This window comes from Chrysochloris asiatica, unplaced genomic scaffold (assembly GCF_000296735.1).
Source record: "Chrysochloris asiatica unplaced genomic scaffold, ChrAsi1.0 scaffold00014, whole genome shotgun sequence".
Classification (NCBI taxonomy): Eukaryota; Metazoa; Chordata; class Mammalia; order Afrosoricida; family Chrysochloridae; genus Chrysochloris; species Chrysochloris asiatica.
Window position 1 is genome coordinate 9,887,629 of NW_006408532.1, and position 23,664 is coordinate 9,911,292.

Below are 23,664 nucleotides of genomic sequence, written 5' to 3' on the forward strand. Positions count from 1 at the left end.
ACAGCCTTCCCCTTCCCTAGCAGTGACTGCCTCCCTCCTGCCACCCCAGACCCAACGTCTCAGGATTCGTGGACGCCCCCAACACCTCGCCTGCTGGGGCGGGCACTGTTTCACTCCATCAATCAGATGGTGGTGATTGGGTACGGGGTGCAGGGTCGAGGGCACGGGGGTCTGCCTGACAGACGTGGTAGGGGGTTGCATGTGTGTGTGTGTATGTGTGCCCAGCCGCACCTCAGCCAGGCGGCTCCTGAAGCTGGTGGGACAGAAGGCGCTCCTGGGGTAAGACAATGGTGGAGCGTGAAATTCAATTAGTTCAGGGCCTGGTTCCAATTTCACAGCCCCTAAATGCAAAAGGGGCAAAGAGAATGGGAAGGGTGGGGGAGAGCGTTTTTATTGCATTTTCCCTTTCATTCTGGGGGGCTTTCTAGCCCCTTCTCTTCCCCCAGCAGGCCTCAACCTGCACAAGGCTTTTCAAGGAGTCATCTGGAGTCCATATCTGTCACATCCATTTAAGGCGTTGCCGGTGGAGGGGAGTGGGTGGGGTGTCAGGCACAGGGTTCCTCTGCCAAGCTTCAGCCCAGAAGCCCACTGCCCTTTCCTCCCACTCCAGGGGTCCCAGTGCAGGTGACCAACGTCAAGGATGGTACCAGCCACCGCACTTCCCTGGAGCTCTTCATGTACCTAAATGAAGTCGCGTGAGTGTCTCCAGCCCTACCCAGCCTCCTGGGAAGTTGCAGTGAGGGTCACTGTTGGAGGCTTAGGGCCTCTCTGCCCGTGGCCTTAAGGTGGCCTTGGCCATAGCACATAGGGTCTCCCAGACCAAGATGGCTAGATAGCAGAGTCCTGGGTGGCCCCCTAGGGATGGTTAGGCTGGGACATTCAGACCCAAAGCTGTATCTGAAAGACTCAGACAAAGGAGAAATACAGAAAGGTTAAGGTTGGCACCAGACACACATGGAGGGGAGGGGATTATATCACTATCAGGCAGAGGTGATGGAAGAAGCAAATTGAACACACTGGGCTACCCAGACAGCCCATCTCTCAGCCTCGGTTTCCCCACCTTTACCATGGACGGTTGCACCAGGTGACCTGGTTTTAATGGAGCCTGTCCCCTTGCATGTGGCTCAAGGAACACGGCCATTCTCCTCACACACTGGGGTGGTATAGGTGGTAACCAAGTGACCATTCTTTCCCACAGGGGTAAGCATGGTGTGGGCCGCATCGACATCGTGGAGAACCGTTTCATTGGAATGAAGTCTCGAGGTGAGTCAGCTCACCTATCCTTGCGGACATGCCAACTCTCAGAAACCCCAGAGGCACCCCCCACCACCAGCGACCCTCAACCCCCATCGCATTCAGATGTTGCTACTCCCACGCTACGTGGGTGACCCACTAATCTTCAGTTTCCCTCCTGTAAATGAGGATAACAAGCCCTTTGCCACCAACTTCCCAAGGGCTGGGTTGGGAGGAGCCCAGTAACATCCCAGAGAGGCTCTAAGGAGAGGGGAGGCCGCAGGCCAGACCTAGAGGTCAGGCTCTCTTGTGTCCCAGGCAGACCAGTTAGGTTTGGAGGCGGACCGTGCAGGACTGATTTCGTGGTCATTAAGGATGCATTGAGGGGGCCTGCTGAGTGAGGCAAGAGTCCTGCTAACAGTAGTAGGCGCTGTGGGCTGGCCAGGACCTGCAGTCCTGTCCCAGGGTCAGGGATGGCTCAGGGCTCTGCCACACCTGGGCTGGTGTCTTAGGCCAACCCTGGCTGGGTCTAGTGAGGAGCTACCTCTGTCTTCTCTTAGTCCCCAGTGCCCTGTGCTGCCCTTGGTCAGGCTCTGCAGGGTCTGAGCCTCAGGTACTCACTGGTGTGCCTTTCCCACATTACCCTTCTCTCTGGGACTCAGTTTCCCCTTCCATACAAGAGGATGTCAGGTCGCTGTAGCTCTTCCCTTTGGTGATGAAGCAATTCTGCAATATTTGGGGACTCTGAGGTGTGGGGGAGCAGTGCAAGGTTTCAACAGTTAGTGTCCCTGAATTGGGCATCTGAACTTTTAAAATATTGGTAATGGAGTCAGGACCCCCCCTGTGTTAGCAGGTGTTCACATTGCTTTGCTTAGGGTCAATTTAAAAGAGAAAACATAAAAACCACATAAAATCAGGCCAAGGTAGGGTTGTGGCCCTTTGCCCTACATTATGTTTTCACTAAGCTTCTAAAACCCAAAGAAACTAATAATAATGCCCAGCTATCAGCTGCTACAAAAGGGCAGTTAGTTGTCTGGAGGTAGGCTAGCCTGCCCAGGGTTCTCATCCAGGTCTTCCCTGCCCTGCTGAATGACTGTGGTCTAGTCACTTGTCATCTCTCGGCCTTCCTTTCCCCCAAGGATAATGTAATAGGAGTGGAAGTGGGAATCCATTATCCCAGCTCTGATTTGTTTGGGGTTTATCTTAGAAGGTGGAGGGAAAGGAGGCGGCTGTTTTGCCTCTTCCTGTTTTTTTTTTTTTTTTTCTCCCCACATTGAAACTCTCTTGGGAAGGCCTTGTCAGAACAATATCACTAATTAGCTGCTCCCTTTTATCCTTGCCTACCTTTGTCTCTTACCCATATTAACATGTGATTAAGTGTCCCTTTGTCTAAATCTGCCCTTGGGAGCCAGCATAACGTAAGTCCTTCACAGCAGAGCTGGGAGGGACCTTGGGGATCTGGGATCGAAGAGGCCAGCACCCTCAATTTACAGATGGGGAAACTAAGGCTCCATGACGGGGAAAGGGTTGGCTCCAAATTGCAGGCAGATGAGTGGCAGGGCCAGGACTGGCAGCCCCCCTAGAGAAGCATGCAGGAGATGGTAAAGAGCACAAGCTCTGAAGAGGGCCATTCCTGAATCCAAACACATATTATAGTGGGGACTGATGCAATGAACAGGCTGCTAATAAAAAAAATCTGTGGTTCAAATCCACCGGCCATTCCCTAGGAAAAAGATGCAAACCTTATGGACTAGTTGTACTCTGTTTTATAGGATCACTGTGAGTTAGGATCACCTTGATGGCCAAGTTTTGGGTTGTATGTGTATGTGTGTGTGCATGCACAATGGAGATACTTAAAAAGCAGTGGGCAAGGTGATGCCAGAAAAGGGCAAAAATGCTTGTCCTCTAGGGGCCGTCAGTGGAGCTCAGAAGTGCCCAGTATGGCCCCTATTGCTGTGCCCCTTCCCTGCCCGTGGCAGACATCACTAATCGATTATGGCACTCTAATAGACACTGATTTTGTGGTCATTACATTGAATGTAGATGTGGAGTCAGAGCTGCCATTAGCCACTGCCAGTAGGTGAGGGTTGGCATGCATGGCATTAATTCTTTGCCTTCTCTTGTTGTAAAGGTAAGGGCTGGCCCAGGGTGGCACTGTGAAATGACATCTTGCTGGGGGAACGGAACTGAGGAGAGTGACCTCAGAATGAGATCGTGAGGAAGGCCTGGAATATGCAGTCTGTTCTAGGCAGACCTCCTGCAGGAGGTGGAAATAGACCGATTCTAATGGATAGGATGTGAAGTGGAGAGGGAGAAGCAGGGGAAATCCAGGGAGAGTGGTCTGAAAGCTTAGGAAGCACCTGTGGTGGCTGAGTTCCTAAAGACCTGGGGGAGCTGAGGACTGGTGTAGGAGGTCAAAGCTTTGTTGTCTTATACCTGAGTCCCAATCTTGCCTCTGTCCCTGAGTCTCAGCTTCTCTATCTGTGAAATGGGCTGTTGTGGGACTCACATATAGAGAGCTCTTGACCTATATCAGGTACCGTGCCTGGGTACTGGGTACAGATTTACTGCCTCTCTCTTCGTATTTGGGTCATTATCACCATAGGAAGTCAAAGCCATGAGACTAGCAGTCTTTTCTGATCCCTTTGGCTTCCAAATACCCACCCAAGGGAAAGGTTTCCCTATGTGTGTCTGTAGAGAAAATATGTCTAAAAGCAAAGAATGTTGTCTGAGTATTGTCCAGACTTTGGGAAGGGAATCAGGATTCTGACTCCACGGGCTTGTTCTATAACCTTAGACTACTTGCTTTCCCTCTCTGCAACTTCACCTGTCAAACCAGGGAACAGATCAGGTGATCTCTGCAGCGTTCTCTGAAAGTTCTGATTTGCCCATTCTTTTGCTTGGGGTGAAGGATGGGAGGAAAAAGAGTTGCTTTTTAATTTTAAGGTGGTATCTTGTGTTTATGTCTTTACCCCCCAAAATCACTTGGTGAGAAAAAAAAAGAGTGAGGCCAATAAATCAGAGTTCCTCTAGAAGTGTGGTGAATTCCCCCCACAATGAGGTTTTTATTAAGTGCATAGTGATGGGAGAAGCTGTTAATCATCAATTATATTGAGGGCAGAGCCAGGAAGACGCTATTGTCCGTATCTTGGTGTATAAGGGAAAAATGTCATTTGTATTGATTTTACAAAGCTCATAATTGAAATTCCTTAAGGGCTTGTTTTTATTCGTTTGGTTCTGGGGGTGGGGGTGTGAGTAGGGAATGGGGCAGCATTAGTGCCCTGGCTCTGGGGTGGGCTGGTCAGCAGTGCTTGAGACCCGGGGGTCAGAGGGGCAGGGGACTGGGGAAACTGCACATAGGGTAGCTTTTGCAGTATTGTGGCTGTTCACATCGTCATTATCATATTGTCTTTTTAACTCCGGAGGGGGGCTAATTAAGTGAAGTAAATGAAATCAGTGGGGAAAAGAAGGGGGGCAAGGCAGGCAGGGGAAGAGTCAGCGCCTGTCCTTCCTCTCACCTTCTCTCCGGCCTAGATTTCTCCAGCAAGCTCATTCCTCTCCAACCAGTCTGCCCTACCTGTCTCACCTCTGACTGCTGCTGCCTGGATGCTCTGGACTCCATCGCCTCTCCTGCCTTCCTCTACCCTCTGCTGACTACTTACTTCTGCCTCTTGCCTCCTCTCTTGTTAACCGCTTCTCACTCTTCACTCTACCATTTCCTTTCCACTCTCCCATTTCCTCCACCCTCTCCTCCTATCTCACTTCCTCCTTCACTTTCTGACCAAAAAGAATCAAGTGCTGCCTACCCACTCACCTACCTGTCCTCCCACCTTTCCTAGAGGCTCAGAACAAAAACATAGAACATTCCAGACTCAGAGAATGGAAGGAAACCTTTGAAGCAAAAGGGGCTCACATTCCATAGGTCTGGGGTGGATCCGCAGGCAACAGGAACGTGGAGGGATACCTAGAGTCCCATCCTGATTTACCTCCCTATCACCATGGCAACTGCCTCCACCCTTAGTCCTGGTACCCATGATGGAAGCCTTTAGGCTCCAACCAACCTTCCTTCCCCTGGCCTTTGCAAAGCCCTTCCTCTGGATACTGCTTGCCCATAAGACTTAATCTTGAAAATATTAGGGAATGGTGAGGGGTAGGGGTGTGCTCTCAGAGTGGTAGACCACGTGCCCCAACCTTCCCTCCGTGTGTTGTCAGGTCCCACTCAATTCTGCCAAATTGCTCAATCCAAGCTAACCTGGCAGCTTCAGGAACAGATGAGAAGAATTTAAGCCACAGCGGCTGTTTTGGTCCCCACCTCTTCCTCCTTGGTCCACTAGCCCACCCCCTGCCCCCACTCAGCTCCTCACCCTTCTCCCCAGCTCCCCCCTTGCCAGCAATAATTATGGTGTGATTGAAGCTGCTCCACTGAGAACTGCTGACACCTCTGTCTTTTTCCTGTAAACACGGGGAGATGAAAATAGACACTTGGAGCCGCTGTGCGTGTCACTCTGAAGATGTCTGTTGTCTCTTCCAAAGCGACACCGAGACTCAGCTGTCATTTCCTCCTTCTTTTTGCACAGTGGTTTGTATGCCGACTGTCAAAAGCCCCAAATCCATAGTCTTTTAGCATCAGATTTCTGTCACCGATTTTTTAAAGTCATTTTTTTTACCTCCAGAAGAAATACACAGACATCATCTGTACCCCCACCCCTGTGGAGAGGAGCAAGATCTTTAAAACACTTACACACACGTACACCAGGCACATGCAGAAGCAGCAAGCCAAAAACAAGCTTCTTGATCCATCCCAATTAACTTTAACACCTTCTACAAAAAGGAGTAGGAATATTAATATTAATTGGTGTATTTTCTGGCTGTTGGGTTTTCTTGCCCACCACCCTTCCTGACTCTGCCTGAGAGGGTTGACAGCCATAAAGTCTGGTTCCATGGGCTCAGGAGGAGGAACTCTGCTCATTGCATTGGGCTTGCTTTCCTGGGATAGACCACTAGTGGGGAGACCTTGGGTAAGTCGTGTCCCTTCTTCCTTACAAGGTATATAGTAGATGCCCTCCCAGTTTTGCACACTTCTCGTCTTCTCCCTCTGGACTGTTGGGCATCAGTCTGTGTGCTGGGCTCAGAAGACAGTGTACCTTTATACTCACCTTCCTAGCAGCTTTCAGTGGAAGTTAGAATGTAAGAGCAGCACAGGTTGTCTGGGGCTCAAAGAAGTGGACAAGAAGGGCCAAGATCACAGAGCAGAGGCGAACTGGCCACTACCGATAGTGGTGTATGTTGCTGTGGGAATTCAAGCTCCAAGTTCCAACCCTGCAAGTACAACTTGAACCCTGTCCTCCAGCTGGTCCAGCCACAGATAGAAAACCAGGAGTCAGCCTGCTTCCTCCAGGCGACCTTCTGCCATCAGCCTGCTTCTTCCAAAATGGCACTGTTGCAGCTTTCTGTGGCCCATAGAAGAACTGGCTTTGTAAATCTCTATGGAATCCTGGTGGCGTGGTAGTTAAGAGCTCAGCTGTTAACTGAGAGGTCCATGGTTTGATTTTACCAGCTGTTCTGTGAGAGAAAGATTGGCAGTCCGCTTCCATAAAAATTAGTCTTGCAACCCCTATGGGGGCAGGTCTCGTCTGTCCTATACCATCACTGAGTCTGAATTGACTTGATTGCAAGTTTCTTGTTAATTTGTTTGTTTTTTTTTCCAAAAGGTGGAAAACACACCAACAGAATGGTTTCCAACTCAATCAATGCTGAGTTTTTTGCTTGTGTCAGGATGAAGTCTTTGTCAATATCTGGCATTTGGTGATAAAAGTTTCTAAGATAACAACTCAGCCCTTTAACACTGTCGCTATTTCTGCCATTTTTGAGATCGGTATTTCCAAACACTCTGCACATGCCCATCTCTGTAAACAAGCTGTGAAACCACTACACCTCTCTCATTGTGAGCAACATGCTTTGTGGAACCACGCTGTTCTCACATGGGATGACTCTGACTCTGTGTCGAGTTGTCAGGTTTTCTCTTTCCCTCCTGTTCTCTGGTGTCTGCAGTGGCTTTTCTCATGCATCTGTTGGTCTCTACCTCCATCAGCCTTCTTCTGCTTCTTGACCTATGCTCTGAAGAGCTGAACGTTTTTGAACTGTATTTTCAAGGGGAATGCTGAGGCTGAGTGAAGGCTTGGGGAACACTCAAGGAAGCTGAGGGCTTGAGCTTTGTGCATAAATTTGGAGACAGTGATGTTTTGCTCTTGGAGAAGCTATTTTCCACATTAAGTATCATAACTCACTTCAGAACAGTTAAATCAAGTTGCAATCTTTGAGTGGAAAATGGCCCTAAGAGTTGCATTCCACATGAGTGGTCTGGGCCAATGTCTTTCATGGCATAATACAGTCATGTCAGTACCTGGGCCTGTGGTTTTTGGGGGTTTTACCTACTTGGAACAGAGATGAGAAAGCCCTGCTGGCCCTGGACCAGTCACTTCTCTCTCCAGGCCTCGGTCTTCAAAATGTGGCATGTTATAGCACATCAGTAATTTAAGGACTGCTTAGCCTGGTGGCACTGTAGGCTAGATGTTGGGCTGCTAACTGCAGGGTTGAGCAGCTGCTTCATGGGAGAAAGAGTCTGCTCCTATAAAGATTTATAGTCTCAGAAACATGCTTGGCTCAATGGCAGTGGGCTTGGGTTTGGGTTTTGGGTTTTGGTTTTTGGTTTTCAGTGGAACCCAAGATTTGCAGAGGGGCTTCTGCTTGCACTAGCAGGCTCTTGGCTGTCTCTGTGCTGGGCTTCTGCCTAAGATTGATGGAATAGTGGATTTGCAGCTTAAAGTTAAGAAAACACTAACCAGGTTGTATTACAAAAGGTCTGTCGTATGAACTCTGACATTTCTGTGATATCCAGACTTAAAGAGCTAAGGCTGAAAGAGTTCTCACAGGAGGAAATGTCTGGGTTAGTCAATGAAGGACTCATCAGCTCAACTGTCCAGCGACCCCTTTGGATTCCAGAGTGAAACGATCTCATTTTTCTTTTTAAAAACGTGGTCAGTGCAGGAAGATGGTAGTTCTAGGAGAACAGAAAATGTGTCCCTTTAATGCTGTGATGTGTGGTGGGAAGAAAGGAACCTTGCGGGGTAGAATTCATAGGAGTTGAGGCAGTTAAGGGCACCCTGGGGATGCAATGGGCTAAGCATTGGGCTGCTACGCGATTTCAACCCACCAGCTGCTCTGGCAGAGACAGACAGGCAATCTGCTCGTCTCTTACCACCTTAGAAACCTTATGGGACAATTCTACTTTGTCCTATAGTGTTTGAGTCAGATTGACCCAATGGTAGTAGGTTTGGGTGTTTGTTTGTTTGTTTTTGTTTAGGGAGGCTGTTACTGTCCCTCCTCATTGGGGCAGGAGACAACAGGGCAAATCTGCTTGCTGTCTCGGGCACCTCAAATGTTGTTGTTGTTAAATGCTGTCAAGTCAGTTATAACTCACAGCGACCTTGCATAGGGTCTCCAAGGAACAGCTGCAGGGTGTGAACCACAAACCTTGTGGTTAGCAATCCAATGCTCATCCTACAGCGCCACACCAGGACTCAGTCTCAAATGTTGTTGTTGTTAAGTGCTGTCAAGTCGTTTCCCACCCATAGTGACCCTGTATAGAGTTTTTGAGGAGCGGCCAGTGAGTTTGAGACACCGACCTTGCGGTTCAAACTGACCTTGTAGTCCAGTGCCACACCAGGACTCCTTCTCAAATGTAGCATGGTGCTACTAAGTGGAACTTCCTCATCGTACCATTATCCAAGACAAGCCACCTGCATGTCACTTTGGAGACCACATGGTCCAAGCAGGTTGTTTTGCATATGGAGGAACTGGGCTTGAGGTGAGAGAGAAGGGACCTGAGGAAGACCCCTCCCAGGCCTCTGGGTTTGGACCTCATGGACAGTTGATCCACCGGACAGCAGACAGCACTGGTCAGAGACTTGAGAACCTGAGGCCAGTACCTTCTCTTGGCAGACTCAGTTTCCCCATCTATACAGTATAGTCCACTTAGGTGATTACCCAAGCTCTGTAACTCCCCAGTGGTCAAGATTTCTCTGGAGAGACTCGCCTGCAGGGGACCACCAGTGGAAGCCAGGATATGTGTGCATGTGTATACACATGTGTGCATGTGTGTGTTGCCATTCCCCTCCCCTGGCTCCCTGGTGGAAGGGAGGAAGGGAGATTTGGGGCCCTGGGCTCCACCGTAGTTGATTTAATTACAGGTTTTCAGCTGTGGGCCGGTGGGCATGCATTGGGAAGGAGGGGGGGAACTGTTCCGAAACCCTGTCATTTTCCAACGTCTGAGGGCCTCTTCAAAGGGGGGCATCTAGACATTTTCTCCACAAGCTGCAGAGTGGACTGTCGTGGCCCCAGCATGAACATAATGACAGATGCATTTTGCAGCAAGCTGGGAGTGAATGGGTCCAACCGGCTTGTCTCCTGTCAGACAAGTCATTATTATTTTTTTTTTTTTGTCATTTCCTGACAGTTTGGGTTTCATGTGTTTCTCTCTTTTTTCTCCTTTTCCCCCTGCCTGGAAAAATGGCTAGGTATCTACGAGACCCCAGCAGGAACGATCCTTTACCACGCTCATTTAGACATCGAGGCCTTCACCATGGATCGAGAAGTGCGCAAAATCAAGCAAGGCCTGGGCTTGAAATTCGCCGAGCTGGTGTACACCGGTGTGTAAGCCTTCGAAGCTACCCACCCAAGCCCCCAACCCTCCTCCCTTCTAGTTTCTCTGGCTTTGCCCTCCCCTCTCTAACAATCCTGCCCCTCCCACTGCCATTGGAGTGTCCTGAAGTAGCTGGCTGCCCCCATCACCTCGGAATTGTATGATGCTGGTGAGGCCTGGGAAAGGTCACTGTGTCATTACAATGATAGCCAGCTTTTATCGGCACATGCAGGGCTTCAGGTATTTTGTGGGCAACAGTCACCATTCCATGAAGTCCTCCTGATGTCTTAGAAGATTTTACAGATGGGGAAACTGAGGCTCAGAAGGGGCAGTTGTTCAAACAGAGTTAAGAAACTAGAAGTGACCAAGCTGGGATTTGAACCCACGTCAGGTTATCTCCAGATAGAACCTGTAGCTACTACATGAACTGTCTGAAAGGGCAAAGGGCCCCTGACCAAGAGCTCAAACCCAGGCCTGAGCATTGCTTGAGCCAGAGCTTAACCACAAAACCCAGGGCAATACAAGGCCTGTGTAGAATGATCTCAGTGCTCACCAGCCCTGTCTGGGTGGGTCCCCACTTTCCAGGTGAGGAATCCAGACCTCCCTCCTAAGTGTTGCTTAACAGGAATCAACAGGTCAAGCTGCCATTTCATTCAGCCTAGAAGCTAAGAAAAGCTTTCTCAAATGATTTAAACATTTTTAAATGATTGGGGTAAAAAAAATTAGAAGGTATTTGTGACATGCAAAAAATTATGTGACGTTCAAAATCCAGTGTCCATAAATAGTTTTATTAGAACACAGACATGCTCATGCTCTTGTGTGTTGTCTGTGGCTGGTCTTGAGCTACAAGATGAGGCAAGTGGTTGTGAGAAAGACGTTATGACCAGCAGAGCATAAAGCATTTACTGTCTCATCCTTACAGAAGTCTGCTAACCTCTGCTCTGTCACTTTCAGGTATTACTAATTTGGGAAATGACTAAAGAGGCAGGCTGCTACCCTTTCTGCTCTCCCATCCCCTCTGAGGTTTTGTTTCCTTTTAAACCTCCTAATCACTGTAACTCATCTTGGGATTTAGAGGGCCCAGTGGCTATTGGCTGGCCTTCGCTCTCCCTCCCATTGTTCCCGGCAGCTTTGAAGTCATTGGCCCCCCTCTCCAGGTACAGGCAGGTGTTTAAATACCATTGTCTCCTGCGGGCTCTCTTGCTCTGCAGGATTTAAATGCTCAAAGGTGGATTTGGGTTACAAAGTGGGAGAGTCATTACAATGTGGCAAGACCCATGGAGGCAAGAGCACCTGGCCTGGGCCCTGGAGAGTGGTGGGGGTAGGCACAAGTGGACAGCCAAGACTCCTGGCCCTTCAGTAGTACCACAGCCACTAACCTCTGCACTATAGTGATTGCTGTCATCCAATGAACCCTCTAAATGCCAAGATGAATCACCATGATTAGAGAAGGTGAAATAAAACACAAAACTCCAGGGTAAAGAGGTTGGGGGAGTGGGTAGGAGAAAGGAGGCTTGCCCCAGGTGGTTATTACTATTAATAATGACCTTACTGAAGTCCCCCTAAAATCCAGACCCCCAAAGATGTCAAGGTTGGCTCAGAGGGGCTGACTGATATGATTTCTCAAATCAGTGATAAATGATTTCTAATGAAAGCAGAGAGGTTAGTTTGAGCAAGTTACTTCATCTCCCTGTGCCTGAATTTTGTCATCTGAAGAATGGAGATTATGACTCTACCTGTCTAATAGAGGATGAAGTACAATAACATTTCAAAAGCAGCCAGAACAGTGTTTGGCACATTAGGAACAATGTCCCCATGTGTTTTAAGTAACTGCAAATACCAGAGCTCTACCTCTGACTTTATTATCTTGGGTAGACCTGTCACTTTTAGCCTCAGTTTCCCTACCTACAAAATGAAGGACATCAGGCCTTGATACACCATGCTTTCTTCCCAGTCCTTCTGGGAAATATAGAGCGTAGTATACACCCTCGGAAACCCTGTACAGGGTCGCTATGGGTCGGAACCGACTCAACAGCACTTAACAACAACAACATAGAGAGTAGTATAGAGCCCACTACTCTCCCTCGGAACCCCTGTGGTCTCCTGGCCCAGATGGGAAACTGAGGCATAGGGTAGCCTTCCCATCCTACCCTTATTCCTAGATGTCCTGGCTTCTGTGACCCAGCCCTCACCACTGCCTCCCTGCATCCATGTGTCTGTCTCTGACTGTCCATCTCCTTCTCTTCCTGCCCCTGCCGAACATTCCCAGTCCAGATTTCAGGGTTCATGGAGACCCCTGCTTCTGGGTGCATCCTCCTTCCTGAACAGCCTAGCCCCAGCCCACGACCAGCCTGGTAGGACCCAGGCTTCAGTGAGAACAGTATCCCCATGGGACTCCCTGGAGCATCTTGTTTTGGGATGGGGGGTAAGGGGCTCACCTCACTCTTTGCGTCAGTTTCTTCAGCAGTAAAATGGGAATAATATACAATTATCCACAAAAATTTAATTTGTTCTCCAAATTAGAAAAGCTCATGTGTGTAGAGTGCTTTACTCGGGCCTAGCAACCTCTCTGGCCTGGAACTTACAGGGTCTTCTTCCCATCGCCCTTCCCCATACCCAGGCTTATTGCCCCCTATCCCATGCTGGGTCCACTGGTAAGAGAAATCTGAACTGGGACATGGAGGAGTGAGGGGACTGTAGGCAGTGATCTGGGAGATAAAACTCAGGTCAGGAGGCTCCCCCAGGAATCTCTGGCCTTCCTATCTCTGACTTCATCTCCAGCCTCTCTTCTAGCCTGGGAGCTTAATGGCCTAATTATCCCGACTTAGAAAGATGGTGTGGCCCAGGACATTAAGGCATGGGGGAAGGGGACTCCAGTGTCTCCTTCCACAGGGGTCTCATGGTTAGGAAGAGCCCTAAGTTAGAATTCCCACACCCAGTTGCTGTTGAGTTGACTCCAATGCATGGCAAGCCCATGTGTATCAGAGTAGAACTGTGACCCGTAGGGGTTTCAATGACTGGCTGTTCGGAAGTAGATTGTCAGCCCTTTCTTCCAAGGTATTTCTGGGTGGGCTCAAGCCTCTCACCTTTCAGTTTGAAACCAAGTGCATTTGTTTGCACCACCCAGGGGCTAACTAGTGTAAGGAGCCCGCAATTGATACTTCTGCTCTGTGGCTTTTGGATGGGCTCTTTCCCTCTCTGGGCATCTGCTTATGTGTATACAGTGAGGACAGACCTCAGCCACTGTATTCACATTGCAGTGAAAAATGCTCAGCCATCTACACACATTCTCATTAAATCCCCACCACCAGTCAGAGAGCTTTTAGCAGTTTCTAGTTCAACGTGCAAATGAGGAAACTGAGGTACTACTGATTATGTTGCCTGTCAAGGTGGGACTGGGATGTGAACTAAAGGATGAGGATCCAACCTCTTCTTTCCCCGCTCACCGTCCCCCCCAGCACCACCACTTCTGCAAGGCAACTGACCCCACCCCAGAGAAAGTCTGCTCCCTTTTCCCACAGAGCCTCAGCAGGTGCCCCCCAGGCCTGGACCACCAACAATAGCCACAGACCCTGGGCTGACCCTGCCCTTTATCAGGGCAGGAGATCGCAAGCCATCTGGCCCTGCAGCTGCCCAGGTGGGCTCACCTTCCCAGCTCTGTTTCACAGAAACCCTATGCCCATTCTATCCCTCCCCCAACCCAGGCTGAGGCCCCTCTACCTGCCCCTCAGGCCTCTCTTCCCTCTGTGAGACTTGTGAGAACCAGCTGGGCTGCCCGAGATTCTGAGCCTCCGTGGCCCCCAGGTATGGGGGCTCCAGCCTGGAGCCCCCCTGGAACAGAGCACTCAGCCCTCCTTATGGCTCTGGTGGCACACTTCTCAGGCATCTCTTCCCTGACGTATAAACCGAGGATGTTCCAGCGCCAGAGAGAAAAGCACTAAGATACTGCTATGAAGCAGCGTCATGGCATACTGGCTGAGTTCAAGTCACTGCTCTCCTCACCAACTGCATGACTGGAGAACTTATTTCAACTTCTCTGAGCCTCATTTTCTCACTAAAAACCAACAGCAGAGGGTAGTTATATCAAGATTTAGAGCCAGTCAGATAAGGAATTAGGCTCAGTGCAGTCCCTTTATATGTAAAAATGTTTCATTTGCATACTCAATTAACATTTGGTAGAAATAATTCCCTGATTTCTAAGGACCCTGTGCATCCCTGGAGGATGGGCTCTTCTCTGCTTTTGAAGTTGCCTGGGTACCAGTGTCCAGTGCAGTCCCTGGTCCACACTCATTTGAGGACAGGTGCTCTGAGTCCTGTGAGAAGGAAGCTAGGTGTTATCCCCACTACACCAATGAGGGAGTAGAGTCGCAGAAAGAGAGGTGATACCACACACACATGGGTGCACACACCTGGTCTGCCTGATTCCCAAACACCTCCAGCTGCCCATAGTGGGCACAGCCATGGCTCAGCACTGGGGACATTTGCACTGCCAAGTGTTGTCTGAGGTCCCCAGTTTAGTAACTGCGTCTCTCACAAGAACGGCATTCCCTGTGGGTAAGGCATGGGGTCCCTTACCACTATGTCCCTAGCACCTATTGGTGGCATGAAACAGTAGTTAAGCTCCTCACCTTTCTTACATATATGTACCCTTTGAGGCTCCAGGACAAGGGCACTGTGAACCTGCTTTCTTGACTTCGTATTTCACAAGCTCATGCTAAGTCAGAACACAGCAGTGAGCAAGGCTGACCTCCCAGAACCTCATGGGGAGATCAAACCCAGGCAATCATAACCCAGTGGGTAGGGTTTGCCATGATGGGCATGGTGTGAAACCTGCCTCTTAAGCTCCTCCCCATTTCCCAGCCCTAACACCCTCGCCTTTCCTCCTGCAGGTTTCTGGCATAGCCCCGAGTGTGAATTTGTCCGCCACTGCATTGCCAAGTCCCAGGAGCGCGTGGAAGGGAAGGTGCAGGTATCTGTCTTCAAGGGCCAGGTGTACATCCTAGGTCGCGAGTCGCCGCTGTCACTCTACAATGAGGAGCTGGTGAGGTAGGTGCCCCACCCCAGTCCTCCCAAAGGTGCACAGGCACCACACCCTCATGCCCATTGCTTCATCTGAACAAGTGTGTGCCTGAGCTCCACACAGGTGTTGTGTGGAGCATGGGGGAGAAGGTTGTGAAGAGCATTTGACACCATTTATGACCCTGTCATCAATGCGAGCTTACAGGTTAGGTGGGGAGAGAGGCATCAATCAAATGATCACACAAATGTAGAATTAGGAAAGTTGCCAACACACTCTAAAGAAGTAGAGAGGTGAGAGCTTCCAGGAAGAGCACATGCAATGATTCTGAGCTTTAGTAGAAGAGCTTGGCACATCCTAGGAACAACAAGAAAATGGAGAAAACAAGAAAAGGGGAAAGGAGAGAAGGACCTGGACCAGACCTGTGTTTGTAGAGGTCCTTCTACCTGCTCCAAAGAATACATTCAAATGTGGAGGAAGCTGCACAGGTAGAAGCTAGAATACCCTGTGAGAAAAACTAGTGGTTTGAACCAAATTGATGGTTGTGGTAGATTGATGAAGCTGATAGATCTGGCAGACATTTAGGGGGTGGCATCAAAATGGCTTGGAAGATGTCCAGAATCACCCTGCTTTTTGTTTTGAACAGCTGGGTACATATTGGTGGCAATCACTGAGTTGAAGAATGTTCCTGGGAAATATCATGCATTTTGATTGGGCATCTTGAGTATGGGCATCCTTTGAGATAGCCAACGAGAACTATCTAGTTGGCCATTGGACACATGAGTCTGGAGTTAGATGAAACTGGGGTTGAAGACATTGTAAAGTCATAGGCATTACTATGTGCTTGGGAACCATGGGCCAAGAGGAGACCTTCTTGGGGAACAAGAAGAGTTTGGTTTAAGGGTAGAAGCTTCCACTTCCTCACTGATGGGCCAGGCAACAGGTGGCTGAGAAGGAACTCAAAGAAGTAGGAGGAAATCCTGGTTGAGATGGGTCGGAGGTGTTGTTAGTTGTTAGTTGCTGTTGAGTTGGCTTCAACTCATGGTAACCATATGTACAACAGAATGAAATGTTGCCATCTCCATTATTGCTGGTATGTGTAGTCCCTAGAGGTCAAAGATAGAAGTTGACATTTAGCAGCCATTGTCATGAATGAGCAAATGGTCTCCTCCAGAGGTCACTGGCCAAGCAAGAGGTGGGGCATCTAGACCCCTGTGGGACAACCCTGCCTGATGCAGGCCCCAGGCCCAGCATCGCTCAGGCTAAGGCCATCTCTTCCCTCTCGGACGCCAGTTGGGAATTAAAGTACGAGTTTTGTTTGGCAGCCAATATTATTTTTTCTTGCCCTTCTCTTTGCCATGTTGAGTTTCAACCCCCCTTCAATCTTTCTAAACACTTTATAAGCCATAAATATAACCGAATCAGTTTAGATCAGTCGGGGTAAATGTCAAATTATCTTCTCTCTTTCTCTCTCTGGCTCTTTCTTCCCTCCCCCTCCAAATCAACAGCCTCTAATAATCTGTCCAACCGTTCATTAAGCCTTACAGTCTCACTCAGGGAGATTAAATGAATAAAGTAAAAAGGGAAAGGAGAAAAAAAGAGAGAAAAGCAGGAGCATTTATTCTCACTGTGTCTCCGACCATTTCCCTTTTCTTTTTGATTTCTACATCACTGACTTGAAAGCCCTTGAGTGACAGCCTCACAGGGACCAGCGAGGAAGCCACGAGAGGTAGCAGAACTGGAAATGCCGCGGCACAGTAGGTAGAAAGTAACGTAATTATAGAGCAGGTCAGAGCCACTCGAATGAGCAAAAATAAAAGCACAGAGGTTTTCTGTAGACCGTCAGGGGAGGTAAAAAAAAAAAAAAAAATCATTGTAAACTCTTTTCCACCTCCCCTCTACCCACCCCCTACCCCATACACAAACCCCAACCACAATTTTCAAAAGAGGTTGTTCTCTTCAGCAGTTTCAGGAGATAAGTTTGCCCCTGGATGTGGGCCTTCTTTGCAGGAGCTGCTGGAAGCGCCTGTTTTAGGGAAGAAGATGGGAGACTTTTTTGACTTGTGAGAGGTAGAGATGAAGACAACTACTGCTGGGCTCTGCTGCTAGGGGCAAGGGGCAGGGAGAAGGAATTCCTCACCCAGCCTTCTCCATTAGGGGGAAGGGAAATTTAGAAGGTGGGAGAGGCCAGGTTTTGAAATCATGTTTGACAGTTTGTGTGTTGGGGAATAGGGGGCAGTCTTGTTGATTGCCCATAAGCAAGGTCCAAAAAGGGATTTGGTCCTGACTTTCTGAAGCACTTAGTGCGCAGAGAGGGCGCCAAGTGGCAGACACCCAGGAAGTCTGATATCTTCCCCCTCCCAGTGACTTCACTGCCTGAAGCCTGGAGGGGCCTGGCAGATGGAGAGATCAAGGAGGTGGGGTGGGGTGGGGAGTGGGGGGTGACTTCATGTAGAGGTCCTTCTGTGTGCCATGTCCAAGGCCCGATGAAGGTCAGAGTGAGGTTGTGCGCAGAGTCCTGGTCCAGCAAAGGCAGAGACCCAGTTTGTCCCTGTAAAAACATCCACAACCCACAAAGACAACTAGTCAGAGGTACAGCCTCAGGGTCAGTCACTCCTCCCTCTCCCCACCCCAACCTCACCTCTCCAACAAGGGTTCTTGAGGGGGGCAGGCCACCTCCTTGTCATCGAGAACCTTGAGATAACTTTGTCTCGAGGCTGGCATTCTGTATCACCAGCCCTTTCAGACAGGAAGACAAGGGGTTGATTCAGGGCAGGACATGAGGAGGGGCCTGTGAGAAACAAATGAGCTCAGGCAGCCTAGAGGAGGGGCCCACCCTTGGCAGCCTCAGAGGTGGCCTCATGGAGGAGTCGGGGCACCTGAGACCACACCTTCATCATGCTTACCATTTGCAGTGGTGTCGACGCAGACTCATTGCTACCCTGTGTGTGTCTGAATGGAACTGTGTTCCATGGGGTTTTCAAAGGCTGATCTTTCAAAAGTAGACCAGGTCTTACTTCAGATGCATCTCTGGGTGAATTTACATCTCCAACCTTTCTGGCAGCCAAACACATTAACCATTTGCACCACTCAGGGACTCAAAGCACTAATCACAGTTGTATTTTAGGAGTGCTTAATGGGTGATTGATTGCTTATGTCTGCCTCCGCTATGGGCTCATTACCTGTCTTGTTCTTGTGTCTTCAGCACCTGGCCCAGTGCCTGGCTGATTGTTAGGTGCTGTCAAGTCAATTTCAACGACTTCCCCCACAGACTTTGATTGGTAGATCACCAGAGCTGCTGAGTGGGTTCAAACCACCAACTTTCTGTTGTACAGCCAAGTGCTTAACTGTTGTGCCACCAGGGCTCCTTGTCTGGCACTGTTATTGTTATTGTTGTGTGCCATTAAATCAGTTCTAATTCACAGGGTTTCTGAGAGCAGCTAGTGGGTTAGAACTGCTAACCTTGTAGTTACCAGTCCAGCACTTATCCAACAGCGCCGTACCAGGGGTGTTTAGTAAATACCTAAATAAGTGAATGAGCAAATGTATGAATAATATCATCAGCAAGTAATAATCAGTAAAATTTAGTACTTGCTATGTGTCAGGAGTCAGCTACATTATTTCATGTGACGTCGATAATAGTAAGAGCTAGCTACCACAGCCTTCGGTATGGACTGTATCTCAATGTAAAAAAAAAAAAACAAACAAAAATCCTCACCATTGGACCAATAAACAAAATTCTATCAATGGAGAAAATATTGAAGCTGTCAAGGACTTCATTCTCTTGGATCAAGTATCAACACTCACAGAAGCAGCAGTCAAGAAATCAAATGACACATTAGGCAAATCTGCTGCACAAGACCTTTTTAAAGTGTTGAAGAGCAAAGATGTCAGTTTGAGAACTAAGGTGCGCCTGACCCAAGCCATGATATTTTCAATAACCTCATATGCATGTGAAAGCTGGACAGTGAATAAGGAAGATAGTAGAAGAACTGATGCTTTTGAGTTATGGTGTTAGAGGAGAATACTGAAAGTGCCATGGGCTACCAAAAGAACGAACAGATCTGTGTTGGAAAAAGTGCAGCCAGAGTGCTCCTTAGAAGCCAGGATGGACAGACTTCGTCTCTCATACTTAGGATATATTGTCAGGAGGGACTAGTCTCTGGAGAAGGATATCATGTTTGGTAAGGTGAAGGGTCAGAGAAAAAGAGAAAGACCCACAGAAAAGTGGCAGCATCGATGGACTCAAGTGTGGCAACAATTGTGAGCTTGGCCCAAGACCAGGCAATGTTTTGTTCTGTTGTACATAGGGTCGCTATGAGTCAGTACCGACATCACTAGCCTCTTTTCACAGATGAAGAGACTGAGGTTCTGAGGGTGAATGTTACCCTTAGATATGTGGTAGTGGGGTTTTAATACATACCCAACTTAACTACAACAACATTACTAGCCTCTTTTCACAGATGAAGAGACTGAGGTTCTGAGGGTGAATGTTACCCTTAGATATGTGGTAGTGGAGGTTTGATGCAGACCCAAATATGTGGGACTTCAGTAACTTTGCTGTGGTTGAGAAGAGCAGCTTGAAAGGGCAGCTAAATGAGAACAACCCAAAAGATGAAGGTGATCAAATATGGAAACTACAGAGGGGAAAAAAAAATGTTCAGATACGTATAGCAGCCACGGACAAAGTACTTTTCACAACTAGCTTGTGTGTGGTGGGTGCCAGGGTTCGAGGACCAATTCGACAGGGTCTGAGCTGTTGGACAAAACCATGAAAGGAGACTTAGTCAAATGTTACTGTGAATGCTAGAGGCTGCAGCTTGAAAGAAGCTGTCTGCCAAACCCAAGACTGCTCCCATGCATGCTTCCTTGCCTCTCAAGCCTTTGGGGACCTAGACAGCATCAGGGGTTCGTAGGCTTTCCTCTTAGAGCCTTACCGCAGCCCCAAGGACAGAGCCGGCTCAGATCTGGGTCCTTGGTTGACAGAGTGATCTGATTCATAAGAGATTTTTATCTCGCTAGTACTGTCTGATTCAATCTATATGCTGAGCAAATAATATAAAGACAAATATAGTATCAGGATTGGAGGATGGCACATTCACAACCTGTGATGTACAGATGGCACAATCTTGCTTGCTGAAAGTGAAGGGGACTTGGAGCATTTACTGATGATGAAGATCAAAGACTGCAGCCTTAAGTATAAAGAAAACAAATATCTTTACAACTGAACCAATGAGCAACATCATGATAAATGAAGAAAAGGTTGAAGTTGCCAAGGAGTTCATTTTACTTGGATCTACAGTCAATGTCCATGGAAGCAGCAGTCAGGAAATCAAAAGATGTCACTTTGAAGACTATGGTGCTCCTGACCCAAGCCATGGTATTTTCAATTGCTTCATACCATGCAAAAGCTGGACCATGAATAAGGAAGACCAAAGAGGAAGTTTTTTTATTATGGTGCCAGTGAAGAATATTCAAAGTACCACTGACTGCCAGAAGAATGAACAAATCTGTCTTGGAAGAAATACAGTCAGAATGCTCCTTAAAAGCGAGGCTAAAACTTTGTCTCATGTACTTTGAACATGTTATCAGGAGGGACCAGTCCCTGGAGAAGGACATCATGCTTAGTAAAGTGGTGGTGGTGTGCCACTGAGTCAGTTCTGACTCATAGGAATCCTATAAGAGTTTCCGAAGCTGTAAATCTTTACAGGAGCAGAAAGCCTCATCTTTCTCCCAGAGAGAAGCTGGTACAATCCAACTGCTGATCTTGCAGTTACATACAGCCCAGGTTCTAACCCATTATGCTACAGGCTCCTTTATTAGAGGGTCATTCAAAAAGAGGAAGACCTTCAAAAAGCTGAATTGGCACAGGGTCTGCAATGATAGCAGGTTGGTGCAGGACCCAGCAGTGTTTTGTTCTGTTATACGTGGGGTCACTATGAGTCAGACCAACTCCATGGCACCTAACAACTACAGTGGTGGTTTGGTGGTAGAATTCTCACCTTCCAATCTAGAAATCAAATCTCAGGTTCTATTATTGGTCAGTGTACCTCATGCACAGCAACCACCTGTCTGCCAGTAGAGGCTTTGGAGCTGCTATAATGCTAAACACATTTCAGCCGAGTTTCCAGACTAAGACAGACTAGGGAGAAAGTCTTGGTAATCTATTTCCCAAAACAAGCTATTGAAAATCTTATGGGTCACGATAGTCTGGCCCATAGCTGATCATGGGGATGACACAGGACCAGAAAGTATTTCAAATCATGGGGTTCCCATGAGTCAGGGGCTGACTCTAACAACAACAGCTAACCATGAGTATTGGCCACTGCTCCTAGCCTCCCCTCACCTGTGAGGCAGGGAGGAGACATCTGTGCTCTCCTCAGAGGCCGGCCATGCCAGTCTTACTCTCTAGCCCCTAGCATAGTGCCTACTCCGGAGTAGGGGGTTCTCTGAATTGGATAGAAATTGAATGGAACTCAAAGTGCAGAGAGGATTTGAACCAACATAAGGAGAGAAAATGCCCTAGGCATCTGTGAGGAGCTGTGCCTCACCCTAGAGCTCCCTCCCATGCAGAGATCAAGGCCCTGGGTCATGTTAACAGGCTTCTGCTCTCTCCTCGCAGCATGAACGTGCAGGGCGATTATGAGCCGATTGATGCCACCGGTTTCATCAACATCAACTCCCTCAGGTGAGAGCTGATGGGCCCTTAGATCCCAGGTGTGGGGAGCAGGCTCTGACCGCTGCTCTGCCCTAGACAAGTCCCATCTTCCTGTCCATCACCCACGGCTCTGGACCCAGCCTGCTCCCGAGCTCAGTGGGGCAAGAGTGCAGGCTTACGACAGCGATAAGTAATAGAGGGGCCTGGGCATTTGAGGTCCTGGTTCCTGTCCTTTGCCTCTACATTCACTCCCACCCTTTCCAGCCATAGGGACTCCCCACTTAGGAACCCTATTCCAGGGCTGGCTAGAAATGGAAGTGACTGAATGGAAAAGGTCACCTCGTCCAGCCCCCCCGGCCTTCATGTCCCCACATGAGAGCTGCAGGTGTAACTGGAAATGACCTTAACAATGTGAATCTCCAGGCCTAATGAGTAACACTCATACTCTGAGGCTGCTGAGACCAGGGTTCTGATCTTGGCTCTTCAAATATGCTCTGGATCCCCTCCAGAGGGGGAATGTTAAGAGTACCTGCCTCAGTGCGAAGCAGCAAACATTCTGACTGGGTGTTGACTGAGGGTGGCATTGTACAAGGGCTAAAAGGATTGTCACCAGCAACTAAGATGGATGAAACCACTTCCAGACACTCCCCTAGATTGTTTTTTCTAATTGGAACATAAATTTGCAGCTGCAGAAATAGGCCCAGAGTAGTTGAGTAACTTACCTGAAGTCACTCTAGAAAGTTGGGGAGCTGAAAGTCCTGAAGGTTTGTCAGTCCCACTCTGGGTTCTTAATCAGCAACTTCTTTCTCATGAGGCTTGGAGGTAGGAGGGTGTGAGTTGCTCTCCCGTTCCTGAAAGCATATCTAGAGCACAGAGCCACCAGTGAGCCAGTCTTTGTGCCTAGAGCCACCCCAGCCCAGGAGAGACACTGAACCCATCCAGAACGAACACCCTGGGAACTCCTCCCCACGGGCACCTCCAACTCCCCCTCCCCCCTGCACCCTCTGTTTGTATTTTATGACTATAAACTCTTTTAAATGGCCCAGAATATACTGTGTTTTCATAATGGCCTCTTCATTTCTCCCATTGACAGTTAATCGCTTTGTCTTCAACAATGACAGGCAATGTTTTCTCCCTACAATAAATTAATTACATTATCCTGATTGGCGGGCAGGAGGGGCCAGGGCAGCAGAGAGAAGAGAAGAAGAATAAAAAAGACAACTTCACACACATCTTAACAAACAGCTGCCCCCTCCACCCTCCACCCTCCAACCCAGAGTCTGCCTGAATTAATTGAACTGAGGGCATGTTGTTATTGTTAATTTACATTTTTCTTTGTTTTGAATCTGGTTTACAGGCTGAAGGAATATCATCGTCTCCAGAGCAAGGTCACCGCCAAATAGATTGGCTTACAATGAGGAGCTGGGGCCTCCTCACTTTGCCAATTTCCAAGTACAGGCGCTAATTGTTGTGATAATTTGTAATTGTGACTTGTTCTCCCCCGCTGGCAGCATCTTAGGGATGCCAGACCCCAGCTTTGTTCCCTGTTTCCCCCCTAGCTTGCCAAAGTGGTCAGCAAAAGGAAAAGTGAGGGGTGGCAACCGTGGGGAGGTATAAAATGACAATTAAAAAAAAAGAAAGATACATTCGTTTTTTTGTGCCTTTATTCCTGTAGACAAAGGGGTGAGTGCACGTGTGCTCATGTGTGTGCGTGTATGTGTGTAGTCAATCATTTTCTTAGCCCAACCTTTGTGCTTTGTTAGTTAAGTGCTGCTGAAGGCCACCTTTTGCCAGAGAACATGTTTCTTCAGGAAAAGTCAACTCCTCTCTTTTAGAGCAAAAACTAGGGATTAAGACGTGCCCATCTGGGTTAGCCTGGGATTGTGTCACCAAAATGAAGTTGAGTTTAGGTGACAGGTTGTCCTGTCCACAGCCCTTTCTCTGGGCATTGCTTTTACTCCTGGATATGGTGGCTTTGGTTGGCCACATGATGCTTCCCACCACAACTAAGAGGCCTAAAGCAACATCAATTATGGAGGAGGAAGAACTCTTGAG

At 48.5% G+C, this 23,664-nt stretch overlaps 1 protein-coding gene across 2 annotated transcripts in view; it reads left to right on the forward strand.

Annotated features, from left to right (window-relative positions):
* Positions 1–23,240, forward strand: part of ASS1 (argininosuccinate synthase 1) — a 56,785-nt gene extending 33,545 nt beyond the window's left edge. For both annotated transcript variants that reach the window (XM_006834875.1, XM_006834874.1), the window contains 6 exons: positions 611–695; positions 1,199–1,263; positions 9,810–9,941; positions 14,824–14,980; positions 21,574–21,639; positions 22,967–23,240. In XM_006834875.1, coding sequence (XP_006834938.1) covers positions 611–695; positions 1,199–1,263; positions 9,810–9,941; positions 14,824–14,980; positions 21,574–21,639; positions 22,967–23,012 — 551 coding nt within the window. In that variant the 3' untranslated portion in view covers positions 23,013–23,240. The remainder of the gene's footprint in view (positions 1–610; positions 696–1,198; positions 1,264–9,809; positions 9,942–14,823; positions 14,981–21,573; positions 21,640–22,966) is intronic.
* Positions 23,241–23,664: the final 424 nt, after the last annotated feature.